The following is a 26,301-nucleotide window of genomic DNA, read 5'->3' as shown; positions in this document are numbered from 1 at the left end:
CCACACTTTTGTTTGTCCATTCCCTCTTCTCCTTCTCTTCTTCTTCCTTTTCCTCATTTTCTTTGTAATTCCGTCCCCCCCCCTATTTCTATTTCTAACGGCATGTGGCCTGACTCTGTTCTTTTTCCTATTTTCATGTAAATTATTTCTTCTGTCGCCTCCTGATTGCCAATCACATAGTCTATTACTGAGTTTCCTCTCTCGCCAATATAGGTCCGCTCCTCTCCTTCTTTATCGCTGCCATTGATTATCTTTAGCAGTGTTCTTCCTTCCATGTTTATTGTCTTGTCTTTTGATCGTCTGTTTTTTTCTTTCCCTACGTCCTCGTTTATCGACCCTCCCTCTTCTCCCGTTCATGCGTTCCAGTCTCCGCCGATGATCACCACTTCCTCTTCTCTTCCGTCTACTCTTTCCTCTATTTTTTTCCATGTCCCTTATGTATCTTGATTATAAACCATCATTATCCTATACGTCTTGTAATTGTATATTATTTTTCTTCCAACTATATTATCACTAATTCCTTTATATCCTATTTCTCTTAGGTTTTTATTTATACCCGTTGTTATTCTTCCCTTTGCTCTTCCTTTTTTCCTTACTGTCATTGCTGCCCTGCATTTCCAGTCGAATTCTTTGGGTAGTCTATATTTTAACTTTTCTCTTTTGTCCTTACTTATTAGCCCTGCTACATTTCAGAAGCACGTTTTCATCCCCATTGTAGTCCCCCCTCCTGTTCCTCTTTTTTCATTTTCCTTGCCCTCTCTTTCTTTCTTCCTCCAGCCTCTCTCCGTTTTCGTTCCACCTGTACCATTTGTTCTCTATTGTTAGTTTCTTGTATCCTGTCCTTACATATTCGCCTTGTTCCATTCTTTCTCTGGCTACCCTTCTTATGTGTTGCTTCCCATCCCTTTCTTTTTTTGTCAGATCATCGTCCATGTATACACCCTTTTCCCATTTGCTTTTCTCCTTCATTATCCTTATTTTTTCCTCCATTGATTTCATCGTTGCCACTATTATTGTGTTCTTGCCCCCCCCCCACCCCACCTTCATCATATGTGCTTTTTCTACTTCTGCCCCTATCCTCATTTTTTCGTTTATGAACTCCTTTACTGTCTCTTCATTGCTTCCTTCGTTCCAGTCCACTCCCTTGATTACTATGTTTCTTCTTCTTTCCTCTCTCTCTCTGTCCTGTCCTGATCCTCTCCAATTCTTCTGATTCTACCCAATAATTCTTTCTTTTCCCATTCCCACTCTCCTTTCTCTCTGTCTGTCTCTCTTTCCCTTCTTTCCCTTCTTTCCCTTCCCTCTTTCATTTCTCTCTTCAGCTCCTCCACTTGCTTTTCCAATACATATATCGGATCACGATTCGAATTTTGGGCGCGCGACGACTCTTCATGTGGACTAGCCATCGTTTCACAAAGCCGAGATTTTATTTACACGTATATACAGGTCTATCACTAAGCTTAACAAATAATAGGTACAACTAGTAATAAGTCTAACAAACACTAAGCCTAATGAATAATACGATCTACGAATAATTAAATTAAATAATACTATTAGCAATGTTTGAGTTCAAACGAATCCACGGTCACCGGGATAACTCCTTACTAAGCGAAACTAACTTAGACGCAAATGCGATCGTCGAAAATGCTCGATGTATCACTCTCCAAGGCAATCGCAAGAATGCCAGCCTCGTGGAGATTTTTCTCCCTGTACGATTGCATTTTGTTTTCTATACCCGTTTGGAAGCATCGAGAAGGTTCCAAACGCCGTTGCTAGGCACACTCGTTGGAAGCATCGAGAAAGTTCCTAACGCCGTTGCTAGGCAGTTTCTGCCTGGAGTTTTGATTACTAATACAATGTATGTCCCATTGCCGAGGCAACATCACACGTGGCTAGGCCCGCTCTCGAGGCCGCATGCCGCCACAACCACATTTCTCGGAAAACACATACAACCACTCCAGACCTCCGTTAGATAAAACATCCATCCCGTGACCGTGGCTACGTTCAGCGACCGATTGTCACCTCGAACCCAATCTCGTTTATTACAAATCTTAAGCAATTACAACTATAATAAAATCTAGGCTAAGGTACTAGAGGATGTTCCCAAAATTTCCAAGGAAAGGCTTCGGCTTTCCTTTCATCTCCGACATATATATATATATATATTTTTTATACATTTGTAGTTGCGCACAAAATTTATTAAAGAAAAGTGTTAACAATGTGTTTTCATGATTTGTTTCTCGCGCCTGACTTCCATTAATCCCTAATATTCCTGTCGCCATGACGCGTATAAATCCAACATGGCTGCTCATAAATGTCATCAGTAAAGTTTTAGTGGCGGGTCTTTAGTTTTGTTTGATATCGAAGTAAATTTTCGTCTGTCGCTCGTTTTTCCTTATTCTACCGCAATCAGAACATTTATTTATTAACATTATTTTAAAGTGACAGTAGTATATCTCGTGTGAATATACGTATATATATATGTTTATGTTGTGTGTTACTTCAGTATAGCTAATGTTTTGTAATTCTTTGATCGCGTTATTTATTGTTTCGAGTAGTTTATTTTATAGAGCATTCGATAATATAAACATATGCACTCACACGTACATATATATGTCGGGTTAACATTAAGATTTAAGGCGCGCAACGATTCTTCGTTTGAATTAGCCATTGTTTTACAAAACAGAGAATATATTTACACGAATAAACAAGGTTTTACAAATATTATGAATAATGAATTTTTATAAATGATATGATTGATTAACAAATGATAAATTAAATTATTAATTAGATTAAAGAATAATAAGTTTTATCGAACAATAAAAGAAACGAATAATATATCTTACGATTTACTAATTTAACGAATAATGAAAATTAACGATTGATAAATTTACAAATATTGAATTTAATTTACGCTATAAACAATGATCCGGGGTTCAAACGAATCCACGGTCAACGGGAAAACTTTAAACAATTTTATAACACAAAAAAAATACGTTTGCCGAATCACTCGGAAAAATTACTCGATGTATCACTTTCCAAGGCGATCACACGAATGCCTCTCTGAATAAAATCTTTTTCGTAATCCGACTGCATTTTGTTTGTTATATTCTCGCTGGAAACATCGAGAAGGTTCCAATCGTTGTTGCTAGGCAATATCTGTCAGAAGTTTGTTATATACTCCTTGGAAACATCGAGAAAGATCCAAACGCCGTTGCTAGGCAGTTTCTGTCTGGAGATTGATTCCTCATACAACGTGTGTCCCATTATATCGACATCTCTAAAGTACAATTCTATGTGATTTCTAGGGAGAACAATACAACCGATCCACACCTTCGTCAGGCAAAACGTTTATCCCGTGACCGTGGCTACGTTCAGCGACCAGTTGTCACCTCGAACCCACTTTCGCTTTTCACAAATGTCAAACAATTACAGATGACAATTACTTAATTACAGTTATGATAAGATCTGGGCTAAAGCATTAAAAGGCTTCCTCAAAATTGCATAGGGAAGGCTCCGGTTTTCATTTCATCTCCGACATATATATATGTATATACGTATTTATATGCCTATTTCTCTTGCCCGTATAGTGTTCATACGAAATGAAATGTTAATTATTTGTTTTATATTAATTTCTTTTAATAAGATAGAACACGCACACGCACACGTATATATGTATATATTTCTGGCAAAGTGATTTTCATTCAGATTCTTTAGTGATATAGTGTTGTGTATTTGAGGTTATGTGTCAATCATTTGATTTCATATATACATATATATCTTGTATTGTGACAACATAGTATTGAAGGTTTTGTTTCTAGATTATTGTGCGTTTAATATGTGTTTACATAATTGTGTTTGATGATAGAATTTCTGTATGCAATTCCTCGAATCGTTGCGGTGTTAATTATTTTGAGCGTTTGGGCTATCGACAGGTTGTCGCTTAGTCCCAAGTGTTGCGTTGTGTGTTCTATTTCTTTTGTAGATTATTAATAGTAGTTTTAGTTTAGAAAAATAGATTATTTATATGTTTATATAGAGACATGCATGTTTCATAATCAAATTCTTATTTTATAATGTTTTACCGGCAAGTAGGCTAGTTTTAAATATGTATCTTAGATTGTAGAATGCACATAGATTAGTAGTAGTTTAGAATATAGATTTTTATATGTTTGTATAGAGACATGCATGTTTCGTAGCGTAGTTCTTATTTTATAACTCTTTACCGGAACGTAGGCTAGTTTTAAGTATGTATCTTAGATTGTTGATTTGAATCAATAATGTAGAAAGAGCATACATTAATATAATTTATATATGTATATATACAGACATGCATGTTTCGTAATGTAGTTCTTAATTTATAATTCTTTACCGGAACGTAGGCTAGTTTCAAGTATGTATCTGTTTAATAGAATGCGCACACATATATATATGTTTCTGACAATGTAACTTTTATTTCTTTAATAATACATTATTGTATGTTTTATGTATTCGTTTGATTAATAAGTCTTAACTTCGTATATACTTATATTTCATAAATTGTGTTACGTCGCGGAACACTCTACCTAGCCGAGGTCACACACCGCGGGCAATGTGGCAACCAGCAGATGTCTTCGGATACTCGCAGCGTATCCTCCATAGTTTCAAGGACCTTCCATAAATCTCATAGATTTCCTAGGAAAGGTCCTTCAAACAAAACAAACATCTGGTTCGGAAGAATTTCCAAAGACTATTGTCTACCACGGCTTAACTAAGGAAAGTTGGTTTTTCGCACGTACGCTGCAATTGTCCTCCCACTAACTACTTTTTCTCGAGGGCGGTTAAGATCCTTCGTTTAACCAATTAGAAACGAAGCCTATTCCCTCACTCTCCTAAATAACATCGGCACCAACAAATCCGATGGTCCCGTGCGCTAGACACACCCATCCTTAGCTTTCCTCCGACACATCATCGTCTCCCAGTACAGTACTGATTTTACATCCTTCGAACGGTCAACATCCTTCCACCGGGTATACACACCCGCAGATCAGTCACTCGCTCATCTCGTACATACGCATCAGCGTAACTGTCTTCGTTATAAGTTGTTGGAATAAACGGTGAAATATAACTTACTACTGTGTCATATTCATTTAACCACCTCTGTTATCTTAATCGAAACAGGGGAACGACTACTTCGCGGCGTCGATTCACCGAATCGTAGCGAGAATTTACGCCTCTCCCTGACGCGTTTTCCTCGAACGGTCGTAACAAATCGATAATATTGTATTTGTTGCATAGTATTATAAGCATTAACTCTAGTATTTACTAGTTCATTACATGTCTAGCATATATGTTTATATTTATATGTAACTCTCCAAGTTGATTGATTAAAATATATTTATATATACATGTATATCTGGTGTTTCAATTATTTCCCCTTTTGTAGTTATTCTTATTTCCCGGTTTATTTGTTTGATTCGTAACTCGTTCAATCCGTTAGCTGGTTTCATTTATTATTTTTTTTTATACTGATTGGATTTATTAGTTGCCCTCGCCTTGTTAATCCTTCCTTTAGTTTCGTAGCGCCGTGTGTTCGTTTGTGCATTCAAATCTTTATTCGCGCGTTTTGCATGGGATAGTTTTCTTGTTCTCGTTACGGCGCGTGCGGAGCGCGGGACGTGACACCCCCGCCCTTGGAGTTCAAATTTCCAAAGGGAATTTGACTGATGGTGTCTCTGAGTTCGCTCAAGGCGGATGTAGATGGCGTTGGTTGTTGAGTGACTACCGGTGTTATCGATATCCCTTGAGGTTGTGCTGTTTGATCATCGATATTTCGTTTTCTTTTGAGGTATAGTAGCAGGTGGGTAACTGAGCCGCATATTGCTCCTAATAGGGCGATTCCACATCCCTAAGTTTCACGTAACTGGTATCCATGTATGGCTATATCTATTATCGTCTTGATTAGTTTAAATATTACAAGTATTCCAAATATTGCTGCACTGACGGTTCCAAATTCCATGAAACCAATCCATAAGCTTGATATGGTATTTTTTGCTATTGTCGTTAATGTGTTTTCGTCCATCATTCCCAGAATGTTTACTGTTCCAGGGACGATTGTTTTTCCTGTTGCTCCTCTGGCCAATGTGTTCAAAACTGCAGATTTTTCTGCCGGGAACATGACGTGGTCCCGAAGTGCATCAAGGTCCTTTTGGGTGTATATTCCGCTCGTGGCCAACGACGATGGTGCTGAATATTGCCACGTTTGACGTACATCCGGGCGGAATTCCTGTGGTGCAATTGTTTCCATGGGTTTTGGTACGAATTTGTGCCAGAGTCCGTCGATATTGTATAGTGTAGGTAATACCGCGCTACATTCTCTGTGGTTTCCGTGTTGCGTTAGAATGTGTGTTTTTGGCGTTAAAAATGCGGTGCGATTCCCTTGCCAAACGGGTAGCTCCGAGTAACATTCTGTTGTATGTCGTACCTTTACTTGTACCGGAATGCATTTGACTATGTGGACTGCTTCTCCTGCGATCAGGGCCATGTGTCCTGGGGTTTTGGTTATGGTATATGCAAATTCATCGGGCAGTAAGATTGCTAAGCTTAAAGCATTCTCTATTAGTTTCTTCTGCGTGGTACATCTTTGTGTCAATATATCATGGTACAATGTTGTCATTTGTCGTTTAATATGTTTCTCTACGTAAATGAATTTTGAGTTGACGTATGCGAATATGTCCAAGTTTTCGACTGCTGTCTTTCTTTTGGAGATGAACGTATTTCCTCTTGTTGTTTCTAACAGGAACAATTTGGGATGTTCGGTGGATAGTAGGGTATATCCACACAGTGGCTGTTCTCCGGTTTTAGTCAGTGCAAATGTTACTTCCTGCGTTGTTAGTGCGTAAACTGGTTGTGCTGATTCTCTGTTGGTTTTTATTTCTTGGATCTTTGTAGCAATTCCTTCATATAGCACATCGTACTGATCAAATTTGCATGGTGAGGGTGGTTGTGGTTGCCAATAAGTGTATCCGTCTTCAGCGTCTAGACAGTTTCCTTCGCTAAAGGTACATACCGTTCCTGATTTCAGTAGAATTTTGTTCGCCTCGATCCGTACTGGCACGACTGCTGATTTTAAACTTATCCTCATTGTTGCTTGTACGACGACCTTTTCCCAGCTCCCGTATGGGTCTACATACTGTGTTCCCTGGCAGCTGCTGTCGTCTGTTAGCTTGCCGGCTAGGACAAGCGACCTTGTTTCTGTTGCATTATCCTTTAGGCCAACTATAAGGTTTTGTGGTCCGAGTGAAAACGTGCCGTCTTGGTGCATCCTTGCGCATTGTTGGGCGGTTGTTTCATGGAGGTATTCGGCGAATCCGTTATGCACTGCCGACGTGTGAGAGTGCATGCCACAGTAATATACAATTCGAGTTATTTGCACCTTGCATTGCCTTACGTTGGTAAATTCAAATTCTGAGAGTTGAAGTAATTGTATATAAATATCTTGGGTTTCAGTCAATGTAGGCTGTATGCTGCAGTCCCCGATGGAGTTTAGAGAGATAGTGGTAACATTGAGGTGGTTGCCATTGCAGTCATATCCTACCAGGCCGTGTGTTATTTTGATGAGGGTGAGTACGACGACTAGGCAGTTCATCTTCCTATCAACAATTTATTAAATCGTTTCTTACTCTCGGGTTTATTAGAAATAAGAATAACTTTTTATTATTATTATTAATATATAAAAAAAAAGTTTATATGTTTTTTTTGTGTTGTTTTTTTTTTTATTATTATTATTATTTTTTTTTATTACAATTATAGCTTGTCTTTGAATATATATATATATATATATATATATATATATATATATATATATATATGTGCGTGCAATGGTAAATATGACGACTTATTTTACGAGTCACTTAGATTATCAATAGATATCGCCTACTTTACAACATGCGTGTATGTATATATTGTTAAACATTAGGTGAAAGTTATATGCATAGTTATAAATGTCATTTGTTTACAGGTGGATAGCAAAAGTATTTGGTTTCGTGAGTGGCGTACAGGTGCTTTACAGTTCTACGGTACGGATTGCTATTCCTTGGACTAAAAAAAAAAATTCTTTCGATGTCTGTCAGATTTTTGTAAACGAACATGCATGGAAGGATTTTCTGCAGAGATTCAAAATGCTCTCTGGATTCCTCGTGAAACGTCTGGACAACATCTACATGTTCTTCCATCCGTCGTTCAGAGAATGGTTGATGAATTCGCCATCAGTTCTATACACACATACAAAAATAGTTAATATATATATTATATATTTTTTTTTCTTTTTTTTTTTATATATATATATGTTTCATTCGGACCTGTTCCTTGTATGAATACTGTATCTCTGTATATAATATAATATATATAATATGTTATGATTATGTTAGTTGTTATTTATTATATGTATTTTCCTTAACTCTCTCCCCTTTTTTTTTGTTGTTGTTTTTTTTTTTATTAGTACCTAACATTACTATTACGATGCTGTATTACATTCTATTGGCTATTATTTGGATGTGAGCGCGACGAATTTTTCAACATGGCCGCTCGCGTGTATCTTTGGTATGGCGTTGGTTTAATGTCAACAGTAGCGTGTCGTTGAAATAGTTAATTAATTGTTAATCACTATAATTTTACTTAGTAATGTTTTTGTAATATTGTTTTGTGTTTCATGATATTGTGTGTGTCAATACCGTGTGCTACCTTAATGTGATAGCATGGATTGTATTGTTATCGAATTTCGATAGTCATTGTTTTGATTATACGTGACTTGCATTTATATAAGTCTTGTTTAATTTAGTTAATGTTTTTTGTGTATTGTGTTACCAGATATTTTGTGTAGCGTAACTTTATTCTTTTGCACCGAGTTCAGTCATGTTGTTAATATTTAGTTAGTCTATCTTGATTAATTTCTAACCTACTTCTGTGTTTATTGACCTTTCTCATTCTTTTCTATTAATTTATTATTCCTTGTACTTGCTATTTGCTATTATTTTGTGTATGATATGAATTAGTTTCTTTATTAGTGATTAAAATCTATTTGTTAGATTAACATTGTCTGTAATTCTTCAGATTCTACTCTTTCGATGCTGCATCACTTACCTAGATCATTCCCACAACATCATCCGATTCTTCGATAAGCCTTGGATACTTACTACGGTTGTCTTCAATCGTCTTATATCTGTGGCTATAAAGGTACTGTTTAATTCATTTAATTTAATATGTGTATAATGCATTGTGTGTGCGACCGCTATTGTGCATTACAAAATCCACTTCTACATGTTAGATATAATAATATAACAATGCTACGTAGATTAATACATAATAAAATATCCTTTTACTTTCAATTAATCTATCTTAATTATTTTCTAACCACTTTCTATATTTATCAGCTATTTTATTTCTTCTTGTTAATCTGCGAAATCCATGCATGTACACTTCCTTGTATGGTGATTGATTGTTCACGAGGTAAGTTGCACTTTCACTGTTTTCGTTATTCGTTGAACTAGCTCGTTTCCCATTCAAACAGTAATTGGAGCACTTGTAATAAGCTTCTTTTCTTTTGAGGTTTCCGCCATCTGTGTTGTTCGATGAACAGTGCAATGCTTCCACAGTATTGTTATAACATTTAGTACTGTTGTATTTTGCATTAAGGCAATTGAAGTTAATTAGTTCATTTATTTTTCAGCTGGCTGTTGTACATGGTGTTTCGCAAACAGAGATCCATAACCTATTTTGCACGTAAACCTTCTCGTATGATGATTACTTGTTCACAAGGTAACTTTCACTTTCACTCTTTTAATTTTATTGAATCAACACGTTGTATATTCAAACAATAATTGGAGTACACATGATAATTTTCCTTTTTTTTTCTTTTTTAGGTTTTCCCTATCTGTATTATTCCACGAACAGTGTCACACTTCCTTTTGATTTATCCACAATATAGTTATAACACTTAGTAACCTCGTATTTTGCACTGAGACAATTGAGACTAATTTATTCATTTATTTTAGGTAGCTGTCGTACATTATGTTCCACGAACAACGATCCATAACCTATACTTGCACGTACACTTTCTTGTATGTTGATCACTTGTTCACAAGGTAACTTTCACTTTCACTAGTTAATTGTTCATTGAGTTAACACGTTTTATATTTAAGCAATAATTGAAACACATATAATAATTTTCCCTTTTTCCTTTTAGGTGTTCGATATCTGTATTATTCGACAAACAGCACTACAACATACACTACTGCACTACGTTGCCCACTGAAATCACTTTATTCATTGTTTATTTCGATTATGCGCTAGTTTTAGCTTGTTTAAGTGCACTGTTCGCGGAATCCCTTTTACTTCAATCTTGACGTTTTGGTTCTGCAGGATTTCTAGCACTTTATATGGTCCAGTATATTGATCGGAGAATTTTCCTTTACTGGGTTCTTTTAGTAAATATATCGAATCTCCTACTTTAAAATCCTGCGGGTTGATTCGTCGGTCGTAATATTCTTTTGATCTTAGTTTGGATTTTATTAAATTTTCTCTTGCCATTCGTTGTACGGTGTTAATTTTATCGAACAGGTCTTCGAGATATTCTGCGTATGTTGGTTCCATGTTCTCTTCGATTATTACTTCACCAGTAGGTTCTCTGGCTAAATGTCCAAAAACTAATTCGTGCGGGGAGAATTTCGTTCCTTCGTGTACAGAGGTATTATAAGAAAACATAGCTAATTCTACCCATTCGTCCCAATTTCTGGAATTTTCAATGTATAATTTGAGATATTCAATCAGTACGTGGTGAGATCTTTCGATTGAACCGTTACTTTGTGGATGATATGCCGTCGTGGTGTATTGTTTGATGCGGAATCTCTTTGCTACTTTCTTCATTAGTGAGGATGTAAAGTTCGTTCCTTGATCAGTGAGAATAGCTCTCGGTGATCCGAAACGACAAATAAATCGCTTTACAAAAGCGTCCGCTATCTCGGCTGAACAGATTCCTCCTAGTGGAATCCCAATTGAGTATTTTGTTAATAAATCTTGGATGGTTAATATATATTCATTTCCCTTTTGAGTTTTTGGTAATGGTCCTACAATATCCATACTAATTTTATCGAATGCTTTACCTGGTGTGTCTGTAAGTACCATTGGTTGTTTTGCTTTTATTCTTGTGAGTTTCTTTAATTGACATTCCTTACATGTTCTTACGTAATCTTGAATTTCCTTTTTCATATTTTCCCAATAGTAGTGTTGTCGTATTCTTTGATAAGTTTTGGTAATTCCTTTGTGCCCTGCTACGCTTGATTCATGTTTTTCTCGTATTATGTTGTTCCGCGCTTCCACAGGTGGAGTAATTACTTCTCCAGTGCAAATGGTGATGGATAAGGTTTTTTCCATAAATATTTCCTTTAATTTTCTGATTGTATATCGCCAGGGTATTTCCTCCAAGTTTCCTTTGCTAATGCTAAACGAAGTTAACTGTTTTTCATTTACTACGTCTAATAGAGATCTTAGCGAGTTTAATAAATTGTCTGGTGTTATTGGAATATTTCTATTTTCCTTTATCGGTAGGGATACAATGTATTTTCCGGAATCGTAATTCAATCTTGCTTTTTCTAACATTAAATCTTCATAACGAGGCAATTTTCCCGTTTCCTTCATTTCTAAGGCTCCTTTATCTATCGGTTTGCCGTGTATATCTATAAATACTACTTTATGGTCACTTACTCTTGCAATTGAGTCTCGGGTTTCCGAAATTTTTAGTTCCGCAATTATCGTAGGTCTCGTGTCCTTTTCTTGTTGTTGAATTAGTTCTGGAACTACAGTGGAGGTTTCTTTTTCGCTTGTCGTGTCCGTGTCTTCCTTTTCTCGATTGGTTATTTCTCTGTCTGTACTTACATTGATTTCTGTTAGTGCTTGGTCTAAATATTTTATGGGGGTTTCTTCTATTGTAAAATGTTTTCGGGTAAAACCCTTTCCTTGGTTTTTGGAATCACTGGGTTGAGGCAAGACGCGTGGTTTGGCTTCGAATACGGGAGAGTCTTCCGTTGACGTGTCTATTTCGAATCTTTTTGGGACAGGATAGCGAATCGGTGAGACTTCCTCTCTCTTTCTGATTGGTAAACATACTTCTGGAAGGTTCCTGCGTCTGCGTTTACGTTCGCTCTGCCTTCTTTGTATACAATATCAAATTCAAAGTCCGATAATTTTAATTTCCATTTCCAAATTCTGGAAGTAGGATCTTTGATAGAATGCATCCACACTAAAGGTTTATGATCGGTTACGATGGTAAACTTTCTTCCGTAAAGATACGGTCGGAAGTGCATTGCGCTGTAAACAATTGCCAGCCACTCCTTTTCTATGGTAGTGTCACGTCGATTCGGGGTAATTTCACGTTCCGCACGCAAGGTGAGAAATTCGTACTTAAATTTTGATTGTTATTAGAAAATTTATTGAACACTGACACAGTAACAATACAGAATGGTCAAACAGCACAGAAAAGAATGTTCTTACAACGACTCGAGAGGTACTTTTTTATATCAAGGACCCGGCTCCTGTGGAGGGGCTATCGCTGGATGCCGGTCACATAGGGTTTCTATTACTGCTTAGCCATCATTTTGCTGACCAAGGTATGTGAGGCATAACCATCCTTTCGTTGCGTTCTCACGACCACCGTGACATTCCCCCCTCCTTAGCTTCGCTTTGCTCCGCTAAAGCGTAAGGCTCTGGTGGGGCTTCTAAGTTGAATGATCCCCTCATCTTCGTCTTCGGTGATATTTTGGAAGGTGACCGTCCTTGGTACTGTTGATGTTTGATCGATCCTGTTTACGCGAGCGGTAGGGCAGAGTATTTTGATACGTACATTTTTAGGAAATGATCGGCGTAGACATTCGAAAAGTTTACATTTGTACATTACATATATTGTTCCTAGTCCTAGGGCTATGATTCCTAATATTTGTAGTGTGGATATGCCATATTCCTTCAATGAATTTATGCGTCGCTCAAATTGCAGGGTACTGATTTGTGTTTGTAATGTGTCGAGGTTGGCTTTATATTGGTTAAAATTGTGAGTTACTTTTGGAGCTGTTTCTAATATTTTCTCTAATATTGGAACATCTGTTTCTTCGAAGCTGTATATGCTATTCTTAAATTTGGTTTCGTAAGAGATATTTTTATGTGATCATCCTATTTTCATAATATTATGATCGTATGTGATTATGCACCCGGTTTTACTGCTAATTAAGCTTGGTTGTCTAATTTCTAGGATTTTATGTGTCTTACATAACACGTCGATTTGTACATTTTTCGCAGGAATAATAATATAATGGTTTTCCGTCTGCAAAGGTACGAACGTCAATTCTTCCAGCTTGAAGACAGCAGTCGGGCAAGTTTTGACCGTCTGTCGATTAGTAATTAATTCTGATCTGCATTCAGGTGAATTGATTCTATTGTGACTCGGTTGAGTTCTTTTACAAATGTGGATGATTGCCGTTCGTTTACAATATTTGTTTAAGTAGTGACTATCGACAAAGGTGTATTGTTCTGAGTCGGTTAGTATCAAATCAGTTTCTATTACAGGCGCAATGAATACAGAGTTTTGTTTGGAAGGTATCGGGTAAATTTTAGTTATTTTCCATTCATTGTTTTCCAAAAGCGGCACAGTTATTGTATATATAAGTTTGTTATCTCTTATCCATACCTTTAGTTTGCTTAGATCTAGAATTAGTTGAAAGTTTTGAACTGAAGGTTCGATATGGTTAGTCATAAAGTTTTGTCTCGTTATTTGGTCAAGTGTTTTTAAGAATTGTTGTGGGTTTATGATTCCTTGTTTCCCTAACATAACAGTGTTAAAAATTTCGTCGATGTTTATATGGAGTTCTGATATGGTAGATTCGGTTTGAATTAATAGGGAGACTAATATTTCGTTTTTTTCATTGTGGTTTTCAATCTTGTGTATATCGTTGGCTAAGTTTTCAAGTTGATTTGTTTTGGTATTGTCTAGCACGCGTTTGATGAGTGCGGTTTGGTTACTAAGAATTGTTTTTATTTTATTGTTGGAATCAAATAATGTATCGATGTTCTTGTTAATGAGTTCTAAATCGTTTTCGTCGAGAGTTCCGAATAAAGTTTTGGATACTGAGCCTATGACATTGAGCAATCCGCGTTTGCTTTTATAACGCAATAATAATTTGAGTTGCCTAGTCAGGTTTTGAAGATTTCTGTACTTAAATTTTAGGCTGCTTATTTCTGGTATGTAAGCGCAAGGTGGTTTACATTGACGGTCTATTAAATCTATTACGCGTTGTAATCTATTAACTTGGTCAATTGGATCGTTAAGGCCTACTATAAGGGTGATATCTATTTGTTCGTTGTACAGATAGCAATTGTCAATGTGTTCCAGGAATATGTTGGCGTAATTCAATGGTTTTACTTCTAGATCGCTTCTAATGTACTCGAGTGTTATGATGATCCATATTATGGTCTTCTTCCTGAAAGGTAGGGTTTTAGCCTGTTACCGTGGATTCTTTGCGTGTGACCGTTGGAATATTCGATAAGATAGGTGGGTGGATTGGATGAGAGGATTTCTGCAGGTCCTAGCCATTCGTGGTCTAGCTTGTTAGTTTTGTGATCGTTATGTACCCATACTTTATCTTTTACTCGGAATATCGTCTGTGTTTTAATAATTTTTCGCATTTGATCCCTCTGGTATCGCTTTTTGTTAGATTCGGTAACTCGTCTTGCTTTAGCTATATAGGCGTTGTGTCGATTTTTCCAGAGGTTAAACAATTGTTCTCTGGTTAGGCTAGGAGTGGTTGATATTGAGGATGGCATGTTAGCTTGTCGTCCAAATGTTAGTTCGAATGGGGTATGTCCGGTCGTCTCATGTACTGAAGTATTATATCCCATGCATATTAATTTTAAGTTTTCATCCCAGTCGTTCTGTCGGTCGGTCGTACAAGTTCGAATAAGGTCCTTTACTACGGCATGCGTTCGTTCAAGGGATCCGTTAGATTGTGGATGGAAAGAAGTGGTTTTTATGTGTCGGATTTTGAAAGCCCTTTCAAATGTGTCCATCAATTTACATACGAAATTTCGTCCCATGTCCGTCAGAATACTTTTTGGTGCGGAAAATATGTACACATAGTGATCCAAAAGTTCGTTAATGATTGAGTTGGCTGTTTGGTCTTTTAAGGGTATGAGGATGAGATATTTGGTTAATTGATCTTGGATAGACAGGATAAACTGATTGCCCCGTTTGGTTTTGGTGAGAGGTCCGAATATGTCCATTGCGATTTTGTCATTAGGATTAAGGGGTGTGTCAGTTATCATAGGTTGTTCCTTGGCCCTGATACGATTTAGCTTTTCTCGTTGGCAGGTTTCGCAGTTTTGTATGAATTCTGTAACGTCTTGTTCTAGGTTTGTCCAGTGATGGTGCTCTTGTATTCGTTTCACGGTGCGGTGTATACCTAAGTGTCCTACTAATTCGTTATGATTTTCGCGTAGTATCGTTTGTTTTTGTTCGTTATCGTAGTCTACTGGCGGATCTTGTCCAAATATTAATTTAATTTGAGGGAATCTAGTTGTTAGAAACGTTAGCATGAGTTGAATATTTACCTTTTCTAACGTGCTGAAGCTATTGTCGTTTATTCCTATTTGTAAGCGTCCGGTTCGGTGTTTAATAAAGTGTTTGGTTAATTGACGCAACCAATGCTGTTCGTTAAAGTCTCCCAGTTCGGTCTTTGTAATTTGTTTAAAGTGTGGTCTGTTAGGTTTTTGGGTTATCGGAGCTGGGGTGATATTGATTTTCCAGTCTATATACTCGTCATAATAGTCCGGGTTTTCTACATTGGGTTGGATTTCTTCATTAGTGATAGGATACAATCGGGATAGAGCATCTGCAGCTGTATTTTCTTTTCCTTTTTTGTATTCGATTTCATAATCGTACTCCTCGAGTCTCAAACGCCATCGCATGAGTCTCGATGAGGGGTCTTTAACATTCTTTAACCATTTCAAGGCTTGATGATCGCTTTGAATTTTAAATTTTCTACCAAGTAGGTATTGTCTTAGTCTTTTGATTGACCATACTATTGCTAATAACTCTTTCTCGGTTGTGGAATAATTCTTTTCAGGAGGGTTCAAAGTTCGGGATATATAACAGCATGGATGTCCGTCTTGGGAGAGTATTGCTCCTAACCCTTCGTTACTTGCGTCTGTTGTTAATGTGAATGTTTTGTCAAAGTCTGGATATTGTAGTACAGGGGCTTCGCAGAGTTTTTGTTTTAGTGTGTCAAATGCAAGTTGTTGTCTATCGGTCCAGTAGAATGGAGTGTCCTTTTTTGTGAGATCTGTCAATGGTTTTGCGATTTTAGAAAAATTACGTATAAATTTTCTATAGTATCCAACGAGTCCTAAGAATGACTTTATGTGGGTCGCGGTCTTTGGTGTTTTAAAGTCTTTCACGGCTTGAATCTTTTTGGGATTAGGTTTTACTCCTTCCTTTGTTACTACGTGTCCTAAGTATTCTAATTCCGGTTTCAAAAATTCGCATTTGTCCGGTTGTATTTTTAATCCTAAATTTTGTAGTCTGTCTAGTATAATGGCTAGATTTCGGTTATGTTCTTGGATGGTGCTCCCGAATATTATAATGTCATCCAGGTATACGAAACAGTTATTTCCTATTAACCCCCGTAGCGCAGTATCCATCATACGTTGAAACGTCGCCGGTGCGTTTTTAAGGCCGAAGGGCATGCGATTATAGTGGAAGTGACCTTGTGGGGTTGAGAATGCAGTATATTTTTTGGAATTTTGCTCCATAGGTATCTGGTGAAATCCTGACGAGAGGTCTAGGGCCGAGAAAAATTTAGCTTTGCCTAAGTGCTCGAGTATTTCGTCCGAATTTGGTAAAGGATACGCGTCTTGGTCTGTTTGCTCGTTTAATTTTCTAAAATCTATAACGATTCTCCATTTTTGTTTGCCTGATGCATCTAATTTTTTTGGAACTACCCAAATTGGTGCGTTATATGGACTGTCCGATGGTTCTATGATTTGTTTGTCTAACATGTCGTTGATTTGAGTCTCGATTTCCTTTTTATGACATTCGGGCGGTCTATAAGATTTGATGTTTATAGGTTTGTCTGTCTTGAGTGTGATTGTATGTTCTGTCAAGTTGGTACATGGTAATGAGTCTGTTTCCATATTAAAAACGTCTAAGTAATTGATGAGGATTTTCTCAAGGGGTTCTCGAAGTTCTGGATCAATATGTTTGGTACGTATTATTTGTGCGAATTTATTAATTTGGCTTAGTTTATCGGGTTTCTCTATTTCGTTTGTAATGTGACAGATTTGCTTACCAGTGTCGATGAAACATACTGTTGTGGGCTTTCCTTCGATGTATTGGGCTGAGATTAGAGTTTCGCCTGGTCTTATCTTGCTATCGGTTTCCTGGAATGGTAATATAATTTCGTCTAAGGTTAGTTTATTGTTAGTGACGCTGTATTGATACTTTGTAAGGAATGGGAGTCCGATTATTCCATCTTCGATTAGGGGAAAGTTGTTAGGGACTACGTAGAATTGATGATTTTTCTTGAGCATGGTTAAATTGCAAATTTTGTTAGTGGTATGTTTGTCACTTCCCATTAGGAAGGTTTTTGGGTTAGAAGTTTGGACGTTTAGTGAGGCTTTTTCTTTTATAAGGTTGATTCCTGCTCCGGTATCGATGAGGAATCTGGCTCTTCCTCCGTCTCTTCGTTGCAGTACGATTGATAGTAATCTTCCGGTGGTGGTGCAGTTAACTCGAGGTAAGCTTCCTCTGGGTTCTCCGTTGTTTGGTTTACTCGAGGTGGAATCTTTCCTTGGCTGGCGAATGGAAAATTTCGAGAGTAGCATTTTTCGGCTGTGTGTCCAATTCGTAAACACTTTGGACACTTCGGTTTCATGCGGTTGTCTAATGGTCGGCTAGGTAGCTGAGCAAAAGTTTGTGGCTGTGAATCGGTAGTAGTTCGCTTGGATACTAATGTAATGTTGTGAGATTGATTCTTTGGGCGGTTGGCAACACGATTTGCATCTCGTAACCATTGTTCTCTATCAGCTGCTAGTTGTTGGGCAAGGTTCAGGTTCTTTGGATCGCTAGATACCACCATCTGTCCTATCTCGTATCGTAAGTTGAGCAAATATGTTTTAAGTGCTTCGCGTTCTTCAATATCTATAGCTACGCGTCGTTCTGTTGGTGTGCGGTTTTCGTTTTGGACTGCATAATTTAATTCGTTTAGCTGTTGTCGGAATCTGGAGTTAAAAGATTGTACACTTTCTGTTGCCCCTTGTTTTAAATTCTTTAATTTGTCCCTACAGTTGCTAATAGTTGTTGGTGTTAATACGTGTTGTCTTAAGCATGAATATAAGTCTTCGAACGAGTTGATTTTTAGATATCGTATGTTTCGTTTCGCGTTGTCGGTAATCTTTTCGATCAGTATGAGATCTAATAATAGCTCTCTGTCACTTGCCTTGCACCTAGCTTTTTTTTGTGTTGTTTTTTTTTTATTATTATTATTTTTTTTTTTATTACAATTATAGCTTGTCTTTGAATATATATATATATATATATATATATATATGTGCGTGCAATGGTAAATATGACGACTTATTTTACGAGTCACTTAGATTATCAATAGATATCGCCTACTTTACAACATGCGTGTATGTATATATTGTTAAACATTAGGTGAAAGTTATATGCACAGTTATAAATGTCATTTGTTTACAGGTGGATAGCGAAAGTATTTGGTTTCGTGAGTGGCGTACAGGTGCTTTACAGTTCTATGGTACGGATTGCTATTCCTTGGAATAAAAAAAAAATTCTTTCGATGTCTGTCAGATTTTTGTAAACGAACATGCATGGAAGGATTTTCTGCAGAGATTCAAAATGCTCTCTGGATTCCTCGTGAAACGTCTGGACAACATCTACATGTTCTTCCATCCGTCGTTCAGAGAATGGTTGATGAATTCGCCATCAGTTCTATACACACATACAAAAATAGTTAATATATATATTATATATTTTTTTTTCTTTTTTTTTTTATATATATATATGTTTCATTCGGACCTGTTCCTTGTATGAATACTGTATCTCTGTATATAATATAATATATATAATATGTTATGATTATGTTAGTTGTTATTTATTATATGTATTTTCCTTAACTCTCTCCCCTTTTTTTTGTTGTTGTTTTTTTTTTTATTAGTACCTAACATTACTATTATGATGCTGTATTACATTCTATTGGCTATTATTTGGATGTGAGCGCGACGAATTTTTCAACATGGCCGCTCGCGTGTATCTTTGGTATGGCGTTGGTTTAATGTCAACAGTAGCGTGTCGTTGAAATAGTTAATTAATTGTTAATCACTATAATTTTACTTAGTAATGTTTTTGTAATATTGTTTTGTGTTTCATGATATTGTGTGTGTCAATACCGTGTGCTACCTTAATGTGATAGCATGGATTGTATTGTTATCGAATTTCGATAGTCATTGTTTTGATTATACGTGACTTGCATTTATATAAGTCTTGTTTAATTTAGTTAATGTTTTTTGTGTATTGTGTTACCAGATATTTTGTGTAGCGTAACTTTATTCTTTTGCACCGAGTTCAGTCATGTTGTTAATATTTAGTTAGTCTATCTTGATTAATTTCTAACCTATTCCTGTGTTTATTAACCTTTCTTATTTTCCCTATTAATTTATTATTGCATGTACTTGCTATTTGCTATTATTTTGTGTATGATATGAATTGGTTTGGAAAATTTCGAGAGTAGCATTTTTCGGCTGTGTGTCCAATTCGTAAACACTTTGGACACTTCGGTTTCATGCGGTTGTCTAATGGTCGGCTAGGTAGCTGAGCAAAAGTTTATGGCTGTGAATCGGTAGTAGTTCGCTTGGATACTAATGTAATGTTGTGAGATTGATTCTTTGGGCGGTTGGCAACACGATTTGCATCTCGTAACCATTGTTCTCTATCAGCTGCTAGTTGTTGGGCAAGGTTCAGGTTCTTTGGATCGCTAGATACCACCATCTGTCCTATCTCGTATCGTAAGTTGAGCAAATATGTTTTAAGTGCTTCGCGTTCTTCAATATCTATAGCTACGCGTCGTTCTGTTGGTGTGCGGTTTTCGTTTTGGACTGCATAATTTAATTCGTTTAGCTGTTGTCGGAATCTGGAGTTAAAAGATTGTACACTTTCTGTTGCCCCTTGTTTTAAATTGTTTAATTTGTCCCTACAGTTGCTAATAGTTGTTGGTGTTAATACGTGTTGTCTTAAGCATGAATATAAGTCTTCGAACGAGTTGATTTTTAGATATCGTATGTTTCGTTTCGCGTTGTCGGTAATCTTTTCGATCAGTATGAGATCTAATAATAGCTCTCTGTCACTTGCCTTGCACCTAGCTCTTGCTTTGCGGACCGATAAGATGAAATCTTCAACGCCTACGTCATCTTGACCACGTAGTGTCTCGACAGTTCGTATGGCCTTATCTGCCTCGAGCCCTCGATCTTCGTTGTAGTTGTTTATTGGTTTAATCGCGGCGCGGCTAGATGCGGCTCGTGGTCTTTGTGACGTGTTCGGTCCGTCAGTTTCGTCATCCGTTACGTTATCAGCAGCGGTTTCTAAATGGGCGTTTATTTGCGACTGGTCAGTCTCGGTGTCGTATTTTATTTCCATGGTTTTTGCAAGATCGCGTATTTCTTTAGAGCGATTTCTATCGCTAGTTTCCGCAAATTCTTTTATGTTTTTAATGTTTTGATCGGTGCTGTTTCTAAAGCTTCTAAACTCGTGAGTTAGGCTTTCAAATTGTTCAATCAGGGTAGCGATTAGTTCGTTTTGTTTAGCGGTACTCTTGTCAGTTTCTATTACTGCTTAGCCATCATTTTGCTGACCAAGGTATGTGAGGCATAACCATCCTTTCGTTGCGTTCTCACGACCACCGTGACAGTAGAGTAGTTTTGTTCGGCGGAATTTAATAGTCTTGAGGCATACGCAATCGGCAAATCCTTTCCGATTGGCCCTTGACTCAGTACACCGCTTATTGCATATCCTGATGCGTCTGTGGTAAGGTTAAAAGGTTTAGAAAAGTCTGGATATTGTAGAATGGGTTTCGTCATTAACGCTGTTTTTAAATTATTGAATGCATCTTCTTGATTTTCCGTCCATTTGAAGGGAGTATCTTTCTTTAATAGTTGTGTCAATGGTTTCGCGACCTTGGAGAAATCGGGTATAAATCTTCTGTAATATCCTGCTAGTCCCAGAAATTGTTTGATATTTTTCGCCTTCTTTGGTCGTGGAAATTTTGATACGGCTTCGACCTTTTTTGGATCGGGTTTCACGCCATCCTCACTAATTATATGTCCCAAATAATTCACCTCATGCCGTAAAAATTCACACTTATCGGGTTGTAATCGTAATTTGGCTGTCCTCGGTCTTTCCATTAATTTATTAAATTTAATTTCGTGTTCCTGGAGAGATCTGGAATAAATCACTATGTCATCCAGATAGACGAATAGTTCTATTCCTTGCAGACCCGATAATACCGAGTTCATTAAACGTTGAAATGTTGCTGGGGCATTTTTTAATCCAAAGGGCATTCTTTTGAATTGAAAATGTCCGTATGGTGTCGAAAATGCCGTTTTGTGGGCGTCCTCTTGCGACATACGGATCTGGTGAAAGCCTGATGCTAAGTCAAACGTGGAAAAATATTTTGCACTTCCTAATTGATCCAATATTTCTGTGATGTTGGGTAATGGGAAGGCATCGCCAATCGTTTTATCGTTCAATTTTCTATAATCGATAACTAATCTCCAGCGTTTATTTCCTTGCGAATCGGGTTTTTTTGGGCACAATCCATAACGGGGAGTTATATGGAGATATTGATGGTTCCACTACGTCCGTATCTAGCAATTCTTGAATCTGTCGATTTATCTCTTCTCGATGTATTGGCGGATATCGATACTGTTTGGTATTAATTGGTATATTATCTGTGGTAATTATTCTATGTTGCAGAACTTCAGTTGCCTCCAATGTATCTCTTGGAATATGAAATCTATCTTGATTGTTACGAATCAATTTTTTTTACATTTTCCTTTTCTTCTTCGTTCAAGTGTTCGAGTCGTAGTAACTCATTTATTTTTTCGTATCTACTTTCCTTCGATTTTAAAACTGTATTACACGCTGTCCTAGGAAGCGGGGAGGGATTTTCAAATTCCTTAATTACCATCGTCGGTGTTGTAAATTCGTAATCTCTTGAAGTAGTATTTATTACTCTTATATAGCCTTTTCCTTTATGATTCCTCACAACTGCATTTCCGAAATAGATTCCCTTGCTCGGCTCGATTCTTGGAATAAATCCCTCTTTTATCTCTGGATTAGCGATATTAATTGAACACGTTATTGAACTTCGCTTCGGTATAATTATTTTCTCCTTAGTGTCGAAGGGAATATAAATATTTCCCCATTTGATATGTTTTTCTTCATAATCTAAACGAGCTTTACAACCTGCAAAAAATTCGGATCCTAAGATTCCGTCTTGATCGATTAGTAATGAATCATCGACTACGTGAAAAATAACCGGATGGCCCGCGACCTGTATTACCGTCTGCCCTAGGGAGACCAGGCTCGTTGCCGTAATTCCTCGCACTTCAATTGATTCTTTCTCGTCGATGATGGCTGAATCGGGTAAAGCAGGTTTCTTGATAATATTGATTTCCGATCCAGAGTCTAACAATAAACTCGTCTTGGTTTTTAGATTTGGGGAAACTATTCGTGCAGTTGGGGTCGTTGGAGAATCGTTAAATTTTACTGAAATAATTCGGAGAGGTCGCCTTCCGAATCTGAATTCAACTCTTGATGATTTTCCTTCGCCGGTTGCTTGTGCTTCGCTCTTTCCCTTTTGTCTTGAGATTCTGGATTCTCTGTCTGTGGCCTTGTTTGGTTGTGGGATGACTCCCCCACAGTATTTAGTGGCTGTTCGTTCGATCTTATAGTCGGCATTGCGTTCGCTCCGTCTCTCGTTATGGGTGGTGGAGTTGATCTCGCGTGGGTGGCTGCCCTCGTCCTGTTTGTTGCCGTCGGCGCCGGTCGCCTGATTGCCGCTTGTACTCTCGGGCGATTCGGCGTATCGTTCCCTCGTGGCTCGCCCCATTCTCCCGAAGGACGTGTTTGGTTTCCCGACGGTCTCGAAGCGTAGGGTACGATTAATCCGGCGTCTACTCGGGCTTTAAATTTGTAACAGTCCTTCACTAAATGTCCGGGTTTTTTTACAATAGTTACACATGATATTTTGTCTATTAGTATTCGGAAAATTCTGCGATGGAGGTACTGATCTTCGATCTTGGCGGTTGTTTCTGATATTGTTATTAGTGTTCGAGGGACATGCGTTATCGCGTCTGTAATAGTTCGAGGGTGTCGGTCGATGGGGTCGCGTTCTGTCGGTTATTTGTCTCAATTCGTGTGTTGCTTTAACGGCTTGACGATACGCATCTTCTAAAGTATGGTACCCTGCTATTTTTACTCGAAAAGTGTTAACAATGTGTTTTCATGATTTGTTTCTCGTGCCTGACTTCCATTAATCCCTAATATTCCTGTCGCCATGACGCGTATAAATCCAACATGGCTGCTCATAAATGTCATCAGTAAAGTTTTAGTGGCGGGTCTTTAGTTTTGTTTGATATCGAAGTAAATTTTCGTCTGTCGCTCGTTTTTCCTTATTCTACCGCAATCAGAACATTTATTTATTAACATTATTTTAAAGTGACAGTAGTATATCTCGTGTGAATATACGTATATATATATGTTTATGTTGTGTGTTACTTCAGTATAGCTAATGTTTTGTAATTCTTTGATCGCGTTATTTATTGTTTCGAGTAGTTTATTTTATAGAGCATTCGATAATATAAAACATATGCACTCACACGTACATATATATATATGTATATACGTATTTATATGCCTATTTCTCTTGCCCGTATAGTGTTCATACGAAATGAAATGTTAATTATTTGTTTTATATTAATTTCTTTTAATAAGATAGAACACGCACACGTATATATGTATATATTTCTGGCAAAGTGATTTTCATTCAGATTCTTTAGTGATATAGTGTTGTGTATTTGAGGTTATGTGTCAATCATTTGATTTCATATATACATATATATCTTGTATTATGACAACATAGTATTGAAGGTTTTGTTTCTAGATTATTGTGCGTTTAATGTGTGTTTACATAATTGTGTTTGATGATAGAATTTCTGTATGCAATTCCTCGAATCGTTGCGGTGTTAATTATTTTGAGCGTTTGAGCTATCGACAGGTTGTCGCTTAGTCCCAAGTGTTGCGTTGTGTGTTCTATTTCTTTTGTAGATTATTAATAGTAGTTTTAGTTTAGAAAAATAGATTATTTATATGTTTATATAGAGACATGCATGTTTCATAATCAAATTCTTATTTTATAATGTTTTACCGGCATGTAGGCTAGTTTTAAATATGTATCTTAGATTGTAGAATGCACATAGATTAGTAGTAGTTTAGAATATAGATTTTTATATGTTTGTATAGAGACATGCATGTTTCGTAGCGTAGTTCTTATTTTATAACTCTTTACCGGAACGTAGGCTAGTTTTAAGTATGTATCTTAGATTGTTGATTTGAATCAATAATGTAGAAAGAGCATACATTAATATAATTTATATATGTATATATACAGACATGCATGTTTCGTAACGTAGTTCTTATTTTATAATTCTTTACCGGAACGTAGGCTAGTTTCAAGTATGTATCTGTTTAATAGAATGCGCACACATATATATATGTTTCTGACAATGTAACTTTTATTTCTTTAATAATACAATATTGTATGTTTTATGTATTCGTTTGATTATTAAGTCTTAACTTCGTATATACTTATATTTCATAAATTGATAATATTGTATTTGTTGCATAGTATTATAAGCATTAACTCTAGTATTTACTAGTTCATTACATGTCTAGCATATATGTTTATATTTATATGTAACTCTCCAAGTTGATTGATTAAAATATATTTATATATACATGCATATCTGGTGTTTCAATTATTTCCCCTTTTGTAGTTATTCTTATTTCCCGGTTTATTTGTTTGGTTCGTAACTCGTTCAATCCGTTAGCTGGTTTCATTTATTATTTTTTTTTATACTGATTGGATTTATTAGTTGCCCTCGCCTTGTTAATCCTTCCTTTAGTTTCGTAGCGCCCGCTCTCGAGGCCGCATGCCGCCACAATCTCACTTCTCGGAAAACCCATACAACTACTCCAGACCTCCGTTAGGCAAAACGCTTATCTCGTGAGCGTGGCTACGTTCGGCGACCAATTGTCACCTCGAACCCAATCTCGCTATCACAAATTTTAAACAATTACAGCTATAATAAAATCTAGACTAAAGTACTAGAGGATATTCCCAAAATTTCCAAGGAAAGGCTTCGGCTTTCCTTTCATCTCCGACATATATATTATTTCTGGCATATATATTTCGGGTTCACATTATGATTAGGGTTAGGTGCGTGTAACGAATCTTCATTTGTATTAGCCATTGTTGTTATGTAACAGAGAAGATATTTACTAGTACAAATATGATTATTACAGAATTTGACAAGTAGCCGTAGTAATTAGATACTCGAGATGCTAATGACAATAATCCTACGTTCAATAACGAATCCGCGGTCAGCGGAATAACAAAATGCGCTTCCTTCCAAAGTCCAAGTTGTACTCAACTTGCTTGTCTACGGTACAAGTATTACTAAACTAACTTTTTGTTAAAACGTAGAATATTCACCAAGCGTAAAGACACTATGTAACTCGCTACTGAGACATCACGAGAGAGAATGACTTTCCGTCAGGGTGATGCTGCAGAGGAAAACTGTGATGGGGTGTGTCTAAGGACACGAGGTCATCGGATTCGTCGAGAAAAGCCCTTGTTCGGAAAGTGAGGGAAATTGACGTTGCTGTCAATTGGTCAATTTCCATGTTGGTATCGAGAAAAGGATGCTAGCCGCCCTTGAGGGAAGGTTGCTAGTGGGAAGCGTCGTTCGTGAAAAAAATACATTTCCCCTATCTTCACGTAGTTGGGACAAAAACTGTTTGTCTGTTTGAAGGACTTTAGTAAACTGAATCTTAAAATTTATAACGGGTTCTCAAGCTTGCTGAACATGTACTGTGGAGATGCATCGACATCTGGTAATCATCTTAGCCGGAGAATAGGGTCTGCGTGTGGC

At 37.0% G+C, this 26,301-nt stretch overlaps 1 protein-coding gene and 1 long non-coding RNA gene across 5 annotated transcripts in view; both read left to right on the top strand.

Annotated features, from left to right (window-relative positions):
* Window positions 1-8,542: 8,542 nt before the first annotated feature.
* The window catches only part of LOC143304168 (uncharacterized), a 105,816-nt gene continuing 88,057 nt past the window's right edge, over window positions 8,543-26,301 (top strand). For all 3 annotated transcript variants that reach the window (XM_076626537.1, XM_076626535.1, XM_076626536.1), the window contains exons 1-2: window positions 8,543-8,605; window positions 9,091-9,213. In XM_076626537.1, coding sequence (XP_076482652.1) covers window positions 8,558-8,605; window positions 9,091-9,213 — 171 coding nt within the window. In that variant the 5' untranslated portion in view covers window positions 8,543-8,557. The remainder of the gene's footprint in view (window positions 8,606-9,090; window positions 9,214-26,301) is intronic.
* On the top strand, window positions 9,588-19,174 carry LOC117163025 (uncharacterized). Of its 2 annotated transcripts, XR_013060868.1 has the most exons (5): window positions 9,588-9,631; window positions 9,707-9,795; window positions 9,900-10,121; window positions 10,223-18,705; window positions 18,773-19,174. It is a non-coding gene; the product is annotated as an uncharacterized LOC117163025 (long non-coding RNA). The 2 variants fall into 2 exon arrangements; XR_004465398.2 differs by lacking the exons at window positions 9,588-9,631; window positions 9,707-9,795; window positions 9,900-10,121 and having other exon boundaries at window positions 18,570-18,705; window positions 18,773-18,830; window positions 18,923-19,174.

Source organism: Bombus vancouverensis, unplaced genomic scaffold (genome assembly GCF_051014615.1).
Source record: "Bombus vancouverensis nearcticus unplaced genomic scaffold, iyBomVanc1_principal scaffold0025, whole genome shotgun sequence".
NCBI classification, from domain to species: domain Eukaryota; kingdom Metazoa; phylum Arthropoda; class Insecta; order Hymenoptera; family Apidae; genus Bombus; species Bombus vancouverensis.
The sequence above is the reverse complement of the archived record's forward strand: the minus strand, read 5'-3'. Positions and strand labels throughout refer to the sequence as shown.